The sequence below is a fragment of the Lutra lutra genome, chromosome 8 (genome assembly GCF_902655055.1).
Source record: "Lutra lutra chromosome 8, mLutLut1.2, whole genome shotgun sequence".
In the NCBI taxonomy this organism is placed as follows: domain Eukaryota; kingdom Metazoa; phylum Chordata; class Mammalia; order Carnivora; family Mustelidae; genus Lutra; species Lutra lutra.
Window position 1 is genome coordinate 132416146 of NC_062285.1, and position 12792 is coordinate 132428937.

Genomic DNA, 12792 nt, shown 5'->3' on the forward strand with positions numbered 1-12792 from the left:
CCTGGCCATACCAGTTGGCCTGCCGGCGCCTCAGTTTTCCTCATCTGTAAAGTGGAAAGCAGAGTGGCTAGAAGCATTAAATTGCTTAGCACCATCCCTGAGACGCACCTCACGCTGCCACAGGTGCCAGAACGCCCTCCTCTCCAGCCCTCCTCCCACGAGATCACCTCCCTCCCTGCTCTGAGTCCCAACCTAAGTGCCCCCTCTTCTTGGAAACCTCTATGATTCTCCAAAAAGATGTTGTTCTCCTGCCCCTTCTCTGCCTTGCCCCACTGGGTCTGTGCCTGTTGCTCTTGGCTCTACAGCCTTGTTTCACAGTGAGTCTATGGATTCCTTTAGTGTGGGACTGGACCCAAGCCTCACCTGTCACCCACTCCACGTTCAGGGCCTGGTGCTCAGTGTGAGGGCCTGGAAGGGCCATGGGCAGGCTGAGCAGGAGCCCAGGAATGTATCTGGCATGATCTTGGGAGCTAGACAGGGCACAGCCAACTAGGAAGCCCAACATGGGTCTGACCTACTCACATCCAGTTGCCTACACCCACCATTTTCATCCCATCCTCCTTCTCTCTCTTTTTCCTCCTCCCCTATTCGGCTTCTGCCCCTGGTCATTCATCCAACAGATATGAATTGATGTCCACAATGTGCCACTGAGTAGATACACATGGTGAGCCAGACAGAGAAGGCCCCCGCCCTCGGGGGCTTGCAGCCTGGTGAGGAGTCCCATAATAGATGAGTTAGCACAGAAACATGTGCTTACAGATTTGACAAGAGCTACAAAGACCAAAGAGGGAAGCGAAGACCAGAATAGCAGGGGAGACCTACTCCAGATGGGGTTGTGGGAGCCTCTCCAAGGAACTGGCATTCTCACTCAAGGGCAAAGAGCAGGACTGACAGTCAGGATTCCAGCTGGTTTGCGTGGCACTTTTGTCTGAATTAGGAAGGAAAAAAAAAAGTCCCCTCTCCAGCAAACACAACCCTGAGCAAGCATAGACGATTTCAGTCTCTACTTGTCCCCCATGGTAGGTGTCCCGTTGTGCAGTTCACAACCTGCACAACTGAACGTAGCATATGAGTGTCCCATGTCTGACTGGGCTCACCTCATTTCTGGACTTGATGATCCAGCCAGACTTTCTGAGTTTGACCTTCTCTGCTTCCTACAGCCTAAGTTCACATTCATCATCACTTGTTCCCTCCTGTCCTTGGCTGCCCAGATTACAACCTGCCTCACAGATCCAGCTCCCGACTCTGGAAACTAGAACCTGATTTGAGCACCTGCCTGGTGTTTCGAGGAGTTTGTGTCAGCCCCCAAACAAGAGGACACAGATACCATAGCAGAAAACTAGTCAGTGAGTTAGAAGTTAGTACACAGAGAAAGCAAAGAAGAACACCTGCCCCTTAAAGGCAGGCCCCACAAAGCCATCACCTCTGGCTCCCCTAAAGCCACCTGGTGCCTGGCAGAGAAGAGACTTGCAGTAACACTATCAATGGGAATGGGGAGAGGGGGAGGGAGCAAGATGGGGAAAGACAGAAGGAGCCTCAGGGACACAAACCCAGGCGATCTGGGCAGCAGACCCACAGGATAAGGTCAGGAGAGGGACAGCAACCCAGGTTACTGGTGTCATCCAACTGAGAGACAATAGTAACAGCAGTGGACAAAGAGAGAGGATATAATTGAGATACATATGCAGAGAGACTGGATAGGGAGTGGTGGGTGGGGGGGCAGGAATTAAGGATGATTTCTGTGACTCTGACTTGAAAAAGAGGATGGATGGTAAAAATGTTTCCTAAGATAAGGAAAACAGGGAGAAAGGCAAGCTGGGGCCTGAAAAGAGGTAGAATCAGGAGTTCTGTTTTGGATTTTCACATTTGAAACCCTTGTGAAACATACAAGTAGAAATAGACAGCTGTCAAGTGGACAGATTTCAAAGTTCAATGATGCATGGGCAGAAGATATAAATCCGAGGGAAGTCAAGGGACAGAAGAGGTCCAGGCATGCTGGCCCTTGGACATCAAAGAGAAGAGGAAGAGCCAGACAAGTGTGGGTTGGGGGGAGAGCAGGGCAATCAGAAGAAAACCAGAGAAGGAGTGGTTTCACCAAGTCAGGAAAGGGGAGTGTTTCTAGAAAAAAGGAATGGCCCACAGGATGAGAAGCTGCTGGAGGTCACTTAGGACAAGAACACCACAGCCACTAGACGTGGCCACCCGGGACAAAGTCTGAGTGGGGGGGGGGGGGCAAGTGCCTCCTTAGATCCAGGAGTGAAGGAAAGGAGAGGCATTGGTGTTGGAAGGATGATCAACTCTTTAAAAGAATTTTGCTGTAAAAAGGGGCAGGGGTGAACAGCAGAGGAACTTCGAGTTAAAGAAGAGTTTTGTTTAAGATGTAAAATACTGCAGCATGTCGGTCTGCTGATGGGAGTGACCCAGAGTTGAAAAGGAAAACTGATGCTGTAGGAGAAAGCTGAGACAGTGATGTCCCCAAGAAGATAGAGGGCATCTTGGTGCAAGGGTGTAAGCTGGCCTTGGATAGGACAGCTCATCAATCTTAGCAGGAAGGACGCAGTCAGGGAGAGAGATGTAAGCCTTGCACATGTGAGATGCTCGGCAGACGTGGAAAGTACACTATCCCACCCACCTGAACCTAGAGAGACCCACCCCCTGCCCTGACCATGCTCTCTGCTTATTCCCCACAGACCTGTGGTTACCTGGTATGACTCCTCCACACTTTCTCCCAGCCCCCACCCCTCCCCACCCAGCCTTTCCACAGCCAGCCTGCATTCTCAGTGCTCCCATCCCCAAGGTATCCATCAAGGCGCCAACAAGCAGTGAAACGGACAGGCACAGGTGAGCAGGAGAAGGTGGTGGTGCCCTTAGCAGCCACCAGGAAGCTTTCAGAACCTGGTAGCCCCAGCAACTGGATGGTCTGCATGGCTGCACAAAGTCGGGGACCTCTTGCCAAATGTTAATGAAGTGTCTGAATGGGAAATTAAAGCACTGTGAGTCTCCATTCTCTGCTTCCTCTCTTCACTGAGGCAATCCCCTTCTTACGGCCACATCTCCCCAGAAATGAGAAGAGCAGGGCTGGTTTGTCAGAGCTGGGGGCAGCCTTGATTGAAAAGGGAAACTGAAAAGCACTGAACATCGCAGAAATATCAAGAATGCCAGGGAGATGCAGCTAATGATCTCTACGGCTTCTCTGGGCATCCGTCCAAGCACGTCCAAGTGTGCAGCATGGCACAATGGTCTGACAGAGGGGTTAGGCACAGCAGGGGATGCTCCAGTTGATTCCAAAGGGTTGGGGTTAACTTCTTGGTCTTAACAGGGAGTTGCTACAAGCCAAGCCCAGTCGGCTGGGGAGCCAGGACAGATGGAGAGCCCCAGCCCCAGCTCCACACCTCCCAGCCCCTCAGGGACTGTCCTCACTCTGCCCTCCCTGCTGGAGACCAATGGTTACCACAGTGATCTGGGAATTGGGGGTCCATTGGCTAGTAAATATTTCAAAATAGCAGGAGATAGTGTGAAGTGCCCACCTTTATTCGATGACTCAGAGAGAGTGTGAGTCCTGACTTCTCATCGAACATTAATGGATCTGTTTGTCAGTCTTCTCTTTCTCTCCTCTTGTGCTCTCTCCCTCACTTTTCCTTTCTTGTTCTCTGCTCCTTAGTCTGCCTCTTTTCTCTCCCTCATCAATCCCTTCTTCTACTATTTTTCTTTCTCCACTGCTGTGCTCTCTCTGGCCTCGCCCTCTTCTAAAATGGTCAGGTGAGGGGTGCCTGGGTGGCTCAGTCAGTTGAGCATCCGACTCCTGATTTCAGCTCAGCTCATGATGTCCGGATCCTGGGATCAAGCTCCGGGGGCTCCACACTCAGTGGGCTGTCTTCTTGAGGATTTCTCTCCCTTTGCCTCTCCCCCTGCTCTCTCACTCTCTCTAAAATAAAGATAAATATATCTTTTAAATGATCAGTAGAAAAGGTTTAGGTATTAATATTTCATGCCTTTATTCCATGATTGTTAGTATCAACTAAAATCACTAGATAATATTACAAATATATTTTTAAAGATTTTATTTATTTATTTGAGAGAAAGAGAGAGAATGAGACAGAGAGAGCATGAGAGGGGAGAGGTCAGAGGGAGAAGTGGACTGCCCGCTGAGCAGGGAGCCCAAAGTGGGACTTGATTCTGGGACTCTGGGACCATGACCTGGGCCAAAGGCAGATGCTTAACCAACTGAGCCACCCAGGTGCCCTACAAATATATTTACATACAATCCACACAATATCCCCAGAGTAAAAAAATAAAATTAAAATACTACTCCTAATGACAATAATAACAATAGGCAACTATGTACATACATACATTGATACATGTATCAAGGGCTTTTCAAAGCATTTTCACCATTATTAAAACACCTTGAAGCCTCACAATTACCCTAAAGCCAGGTACTATAATTACCCTGGTTTTTTTTAATAGGTGAGGGAAATCAAGGCACAAGTAACTTGCCCAAAGTCACACCCTTTTGTACTTTGCAGAGTCAGAACTCAAATTCAAACAGTCTGGATCCAAAGCCTGTGCCTTGAGACCCACCGAGGATGAGTGGCGTCTCTGAAGTCCCACAGCTGAGAGTTTGTAGGGCCAGGATGTAAGCTCAGGAAGTGTCTGATCCCCAAACCTCGTTCTTGCTTACCATCAGAGGGTAGTGCATAGGGTCCCTGCTCCAATCTGGGACGTAAAAGAGGTGGAAATTCTGCACTTTCTTCTGTAATTCCTGGCCAAACCTTCAGTTCTTTTTATAGGTTACCCTTGCAATGTCTTCTCCCTGTGGATCCCAGACCATCACTAGAAGGACAAATTTCCCACCCCTTAGCTTACCTGAATTACCTCTCTTCAAAGGAGGCATACAATGAAGTACACTCCCAAATAAAAATTGCCATGAGCAGGTACTAATCTTCTTTTTCTCTTCAGGATTTGCAAGTGCCAGTGGTTCACATGTATCAGAGCATCTAACCAACATATTTTGAGTGTCCACAGTGTGTTGGAGAAAAAGTATTTCCCAACTTCAAAAAGCTCACAGTCCAGAAGGGCAGATAAGGCTGGTCCATTAAATCTCAATCAAGGTGGAAACATAATAGAAGCCTTAACATTAGAATAGATAAATATTGCAATGGGAGCTTGGGAACTAGCAGGTCCCGGAAGGCTTCCTAGGGGAGCTGAGATCCAACAGTGCACTGGGTTTGGATAGTTCCTTTTTTTTTTTTAATTTTTTTAAAGACTTTATTTATTTATTTGGCAGATAGAGCTCACAGTAGGCAGAGAGGCAGGCAGAGAGAGAGAGAGGAGAAAGCAGGCTCCCTGCCGAGCAGAGAGCCTGATGCGGGGCTCGATCCCAGAACCCTGAGATCATGACCTAGAGCCAAAGGCAGAGGCTTAACCCACTGAGCCACCCAGGTGCCCCGGATAGTTCCTTTCTTATAGAGTCTCAGCACCACCCTTGGAAACAGCAAGTACAAGGATGTAGGAGATTGTGCAAACTGGACATACTCTATGCCATGTCTGGAAGTTGGCTTTTTATTACTATTAACCCCTCTATGCACACCTGACCCATATTGCTTTATATAGATAATTGGTCTATTTTTCCTAAAAAGAGAAGAAAAAGCAATGTAAGTTTTCTTTTTTTTAAGCTTCCTAGTTGTCTCAATGTCAGAAAAACAGGCTAGTCTTCTTAAAACACCATTGTTACATAGTGATTCGAAGGGGCACCTGCACCCCAATGTTTATAGCAGCATTGCCCACAATAGCCAAACTATGGAAAGAGCCCAGATGTCCACTGACAGATGAATGGATAAAAAAGATTTGGTACGGGGCGCCTGGGTGGCTCAGTGGGTTAAAGCCTCTGCCTTCGGCTCAGGTCATGATCTCAGGGTCCTGGGATCGAGCCCCGCATCAGGCTCTCTGCTCAGCAGGGAGCCTGCTTCTTCCTCTCTCTTTGTCTGCCTCTCTGCCTACTTGTGATCTCTGTCTGTCAAATAAATAAATAAAAATCTTAAAAAAAAAAGATTTGATACATATATAATGGAGTATTAGTCAGTCATCATAAAAAATGAAATCTTGGCATTTATAACAATGTGGATGGAACTAAAGGGTATTATGATAAGCAAAATAAGTTAGTCAGAGAAAGACAGATACCATATGACCTCACTCATATGAGGAATATAAGGAACAAAACAGATGAACAGAAGAAAAGGGAAGGAAAAATGAAGTAAGATGGCAGTGCTGCCAACGCCCCTGCGGAGAAGCTGAGGTCATCACTGAATTTTGAAGTATTTTAAGTGGATACAAAACTGTTTCAGCAATGCAGACAATTAAGTGTGTTGTTGTGGGCGATGGTGCCGTTGGTAAAACCTGTCTCCTGATATCCTATACAACAAACAAATTTCCATCTGAGTATGTACCGACTGTTTTTGACAACTATGCAGTCACAGTTACAATTGGTGGAGAGCCATATACTCTTGGACTTTTTGATACTGCAGGGCAAGAGGATTATGACAGATTACGACCACTGAGTTATCCACAAACAGATGTATTTCTAGTCTGTTTTTCAGTCGTCTCTCCATCCTCATTTGAAAATGTGAAGGAAAAGTGGGTGCCTGAGATAACTCACCATTGTCCAAAGACTCCTTTCTTGCTCGTTGGGACCCAAATTGATCTCCGAGATGACCCCTCTACGATTGAGAAACTTGCCAAGAACAAACAGAAGCCTATCACTCCAGAGACTGCTGAAAAGCTGGCCCGTGACCTGAAGGCGGTCAAGTATGTGGAGTGTTCTGCACTCACACAGAAAGGCCTAAAGAATGTATTTGACGAAGCAATATTGGCTGCCCTGGAGCCTCCCGAACCGAAGAAGAGCCGCAGGTGTGTGCTGCTATGAACGTGTCTCCAGAGCCCTTTCCGCACAGCTGGTGTCAGCATCATACTAAAAGCAATGTTAAATCAAACTAAAGATTAAAGATTAAAATTCGTTTTTGCAATAATGACAAATGCCCTGCACCTACCCACATGCACTCGTGTGAGACAAGGCCCGTAGGTATGGTCCCCTTCCCCCTCTCAGTACTAGTTAATTTGAGTAATTGTGTATTGTCAGAAAAGTGATTAGTACTAGTTTTTGTTTTGTTGTTTCAAAAAAAATTTTTTTTTTTTTTTGTTTAAAAGCAAGGCATGCTTGTGATGACTCTGTAACAGACTAATTTGGGTTGTTGAAGCTGCTCCCGGGCTCTATCCACTCTGGAGAATGATCTGGGACATTTAGGGTTTTTTGTTTTTGTTTTTGTTTTTGCGGGGTGGGGTGGGGTGCGGGGAGTGTGTGTGGGGTTTGTTTTTATTTAGTTATGTTTTTTAAATTCATTAACCATCAGATAGCCCTTAAGGGGAGGAGGACTGATTGATTCCACATTCCACTTCCTAGATCTAGTTTAGAAAACTTGTTCCCCACCTGGTGCTCTTAGGAAGGAGTATAGTAAATGCCTCATTTAATAGCATACTCCTTTTTGAAAGTTGCCTTTTCTCTCCACCCTTGAGTAGGTCCAGTATTTGATGAAACTCATGAAAGTGGGTGGAACCTGTCTTGCCCCTCCTCTTTTCTAGGATGCACTATATATGTGACCGTGACTTTCAAGGAAATTTGTTTGCCATGTGCTGATTTTTTTCTTTTTGAAGTTAATTTCTAACTTCTTTCACTGATAAATGAAGAAAAGTGTTGCACCTTTTGAAATACACCAAATGGATTGAGTACGTAATTAAAAAACTTTTTTTTCCCCCTGTCAGTCATTGTCTTAATATGCTTAGCATAGAAATGTCCAGCCTAATAGTGTATGATGTAGTGTTCCTAGAACACAGCTGAAGACCTATTAAATTGAGGAAATTTGAGGGGTGGCGCTAGGAGACAGATGTCTGTGGAATGATGCACATCTTCTTTCAAGTGGGGAGGATGGAGACCTGCTTCATGAAGAAGCTGGGGGTGTGGGTGGGGGTGGGGAGAACATTTAACAACATGGGGACCAGTCAGGGGAATCCCCTTATTTCTGTTTTACATACGAGGAACCCTGGAGTAGCTCGTTAAGGCTCTCTAGTTTAATAAAAAAATCATGGAGTCTTATGAAGACTCTTCATAAGTGTTAATAGGGATTTTATTCACTTACCTTCGTTGCAGTTTCCAATTTTTAAAAATGTTTAGGTAGTCTTCTCCACCTTCCCCAAATCCTAATTCTTGTAGATTCATTAGTGTTGAACCAATGCTTTCTCATGTCTCAGTTCTTTGGATATGCATTCTTTTCAGATGTATTAAACAAACAAACAAAACCCTTAAAAAAAATGAAGTAAGATGAAAATTGAGAGAAAGGCAAACCATAAGAGATGCTGAGTTCTAGGAAACAAACAGTGTCGTTGGAGGGGAGGTGGATGAGGGAAAGGGGTAATTGGCTGATAGACATTAAGGGCGGGGGCACTGGATGTAATGAGCACTGGGTGTTATATCCAACTGATGAACCACTAAATTCCACCTCTGGAACTAAAAATAACAAACAACAACAACAAAAGTACCATTGTTATCAAGTGTCTCCTAAGTTTAAAATACAATGCCTCCCCACACCACATGCCTTGCAGGATTCTGTCTCAACATATTAGCTTGGCATTGTGGTCTTCACAATCTGGTTCCAAATTACTATTCTAGCCTTATCTCTTCTATCACTGCATATGCATCTCTATACATACATTTTAGGAGTGACTCATGAGCTGAAAAAGAACACAAAATGTTCTCATGTTTGATTAAAGATAGGGTTAAAAAAGTGGCAGTAAAGACCTAGAATATTCCCCACTGAGCTTCCCCTTCTCTTTGAGTTTTCCCGACTGGCTCCTGCCCAAAGAGGGGGCCAAAAACACCCACCAAACAGTGAAACAGAGAGTAGGCTAGGCATCTAAGAGGTAAATCAGCAGCTTCAGTTGGCTTAATACATCCAAGAATTTTACCGTGTGGCTCAACCAATGAGAGGTCTCCTAAGTAATGGGTACCATGTAACATGGCACAGCAAATAAAATTGTGAGACTTGCTTAATAATCAGACAGGTAAGGAGGTTTAGGGAGGTCCTGGGTAAAGCTCATGACATCCCAATAATAGTAACAGTCATGATTACAGATAGAATCACAGTCCAAAACCTTAGGGATGCAAGACATAAACTTCTTATTTTGCCATCACTGAATTTAATTTCTCTCTCAAGCTTCACTTTGGTTGGAGAAGCTACACCTCACTAAGTTTCTGGTCTGCTTTTCTACTGGGTAGTCCTCATATTACCAAGAGTTTATATTAGGACCAAGCACAAGTATCAAGAGCAGAACCTGATCCTTAAGACATTATCATCTAAGCACTTGGCATCTTCAGAGAGTCTGCAATGTTGTGTGTCTTTGTCCCTACAGCCAAGCCCCCAGGCTCTCTCACAGTTAAATTTCACTCAGAACCTTCAGACTTTCTAGGGAACATGAAGGCTTTTCTTGACCTCTGTGATATAGTTGGGGTCCAGAAAAGTCATTCTGTAGCTTCCCCAGAAAAATTATGACCCTCACCCAGTCATCTCTGCCTGGCCAGACACCTGGAACCATTTCTATTCAATTCCTTAGGCCAAATGGGGCACAGGGGAATCTGGGGGGTCTTGCCATTTTCCCAAGATTTATTCAGGAAAAGAGGCACATGTTCCCTCTGTTAACAGTTACCAAAATTAATTGGGAAATTCTGTCATTTTCCCTCCCCTCCCCTTTTTTTTGCCCTGGAAGGAAAGGACAAGGAGGGCTCTTCCTAGGGAGTAAACATCTCAGCTCCAATATTCACTGACTACTTTCTTTTCTCAATTCCAGAAGATTTGTATTGGCCCTGTGGTGGGAAAATTTTAAAATCATAATAATTTCTTGCCAATATATTAAAAAGAGTAGAGACTTTATGTGCTAAATCAAAGTGTAGATTTTTTTTAAAATTTGTTTTAAACTTCATCTCAATATGAAATTCAAAAATTTATTTTAAACCCACAGATCCAATAACAGTGAGTCCTGAGAAGAATAAATATGAATAAACCCTCGCCTAAGTACATCATAGTCAAAGCACTGGAAAGATAAACAGAATATCTGAAAAGTATCAAAAGAAAACACCACATCATATATGAGAAGGACAATAATAAGAATGACAGCTGATGTCTCCATGGAATCTAAAGTGGTTGAAAGACAGTGGAACACCACCTTTCAAGCCCTGGAAGGGAAAAAAAAACTGTCAACCAACATGTCTATGTCCTATATAAACATCTTTCAAAAACGAAAATGAAAGAAAACCATTTTCAGACAAACAAGAAAGCTAAGAGAATTTGTCCCCAGTGGACTTTCACTTTAAGAAGTACTGAAACAATTTCTTCAAACTGAAGGAGAATGAAGTCAGATGAAGTCTGGAAGTACGTGAAGAAATTGAGAACTAAGAATGAGAATATGATGGTGATTGTTTATATGTCCTTTTAATTATCTTCATTCTATATATTACATATTTTAAAAGACTGTTTAAAGCAAAATTAGTAACAGTTTATGATGGGGTTTAGGAAGGGGGAGGGGTAAAAACAGAACATATATAGAAGAAAAATATGTAACATCAAGAATACAAAAGGCGGGGCGCCTGGGTGGCTCAGTGGGTTAAGCCGCTGCCTTCGGCTCAGGTCATGATCCCAGGTCCTGGGTTCGAGCCCCACATCGGGCTTTCTGCTCAGCAGGGAGCCTGCTTCCTCCTCTCTCTCTGCCTGCCTCTCTGCTTACTTGTGATTTCTCTCTGTCAAATAAATAAATAAAATCTTAAAAAAAAATTAAAAAAAAAGAATACAAAAGGCAAGAAGAGGGTAAAAAGAAAAATATTGTTTTAAGATTCTTTTTTTAATTTTTATTTATTTTTTAATTTCTTTTCAGTGTTCCAGAATTCATTGTTTATGCACCACACCCAGTCCTCCATGCAATACGTGCCCTCCACAATACCCACCACCAGGCTCACCCAACCTCCTACCCTCCCCCCACTCCAAAACCCTCAGTTTCTTTCTCAGAGTCCAGTCTCTCATGGTTTGTCTCCCCCTCCAATTTCCCCCAACTCACTTCTCCTCTCCATCTCCCCATATCCTCCATGTTATTCCTTATGCTCCACAAGTAAGTGAAACCGTATGATAATTGACTTTCTCTGCTTGACTTATTTCACTCAGCATAATCTCTTCCAGTCCTGTCCATGTTGATACAAATTTGAGTATTCATCCTTTCTAATGGAGGCATAATACTCCATAGTATGTGTGGACCATATCTTCTTTATCCATTCATCTGTTGAAGGGCATCTTGGTTCTTTCCACAGTTTGGTGACTGTGGCCATTGCTGCTATGAGCTATTGGGGTACAGATGGCCCTTCTTTTCACTACATCTGTATCTTTGTGGTAAATACCCAGTAGTGCAATTGCAGGGTCATAGGGTAGCTCTATTTTTAACTTCTTAAGGAATCTCCACACTGTTTTCCAAAGTGGCTGCACCATCTTGCATTCCCACCAACAATGTAAGAGAGTTCCCCTTTCTCCACATCCTCTCCAACACTTGTTGTTTACTGTCTTGTTAATTTTGGTTATTCTAACTGGTTACATTTTAAAATAGTATCATATCATTTGAAAGTACAGTGACTACTGGGTATTTACCCAAAGATACAGATGTAGTGAAAAGAAGGGCCATTTGTACCCCAATCTTCATAGCAGCAATGGCCACAATCACCAAACTGTGGAAAGAGCAAAGATGCCCTTCAACAGATAAATGGATAAAGAATATATGGTCCATATATACAACAGAATATTATGCCTCCATCAGAAAGGATAAATACCCAACTTCTATATCAACATGGATGAGACTGGAGGAGATTATGCTGAGTGAAATAAGTCAGAGAAAGTCAATTATCATATGGTTTCACTTACTTGTGGAACATAAGGAATAACATAGAGGACATTAGGAGAAAGAAAGGAAATGTGAATTGGGGGAAATCAGAGAGGGAGACAAACCATGAGAGACTGTGGACTCTGAGAAAGAAACTGAGGGTTTTGGAGGGGAGGGAGGTGGGGGGACAGGTGAGCCTGATGGTGGGTATTAAGGAGGGTACCTGTTGCATGGAGAACTGGGCATGGTACATAAACAATGAATCTTGGAATACTGAAAAAATAAAATTAAATTTTAAAAAAAGAAAGTACAATGATGAGTTACAGATAATGTTGTAATCTCTAGAACAATCACTAAAACATACATATACAAAGAAGTACAGCTGAAAATAATAAAGGAGATTACATTGAACATGGAAAGTTACTCAACTCATGCAAAAAAAAGTCAAAAAGTAAGAAGAAAAGAACAAAGCCTAGATGGGACAAATGGAAAACATGTACCAAGATGGAAGATCAATATTTTCATTAAATGTAAATGGACTGAGCATTCCTATTCAAAATCAGGTATTGTTAGAGTACATTTTTTAAAAAAGACCTAACTACATGCTATATGTAATAAGAACACTTAATGAAAACTGACAGATTAAAAACAAAAGTGTAAAAACAAACACAGCATGTAAACACTAAGCATGAAAAAGCTGGTGTACCTATATTAATATTCGGCAGAATAGATAAATTCCTTGAGAAACAGAAATTACCAAAAGCAATACAAGAAGACATAGAAAGTCTGAGTAGTCCTATATCAACTGAAGAAATTGCAATCTTAATCAAA

General features: G+C 43.4%; 1 protein-coding gene across 1 annotated transcript; it reads left to right on the forward strand.

Moving 5' to 3' along the window:
- The first annotated feature begins 6267 nt into the window (after positions 1–6267).
- On the forward strand, positions 6268–7814 carry LOC125107993 (cell division control protein 42 homolog). The gene has a single exon (XM_047743588.1). It carries the CDS (start codon positions 6347–6349, stop codon positions 6920–6922), a length of 576 nt encoding a protein of 191 aa, XP_047599544.1. The 5' UTR covers positions 6268–6346; the 3' UTR covers positions 6923–7814.
- Positions 7815–12792: the final 4978 nt, after the last annotated feature.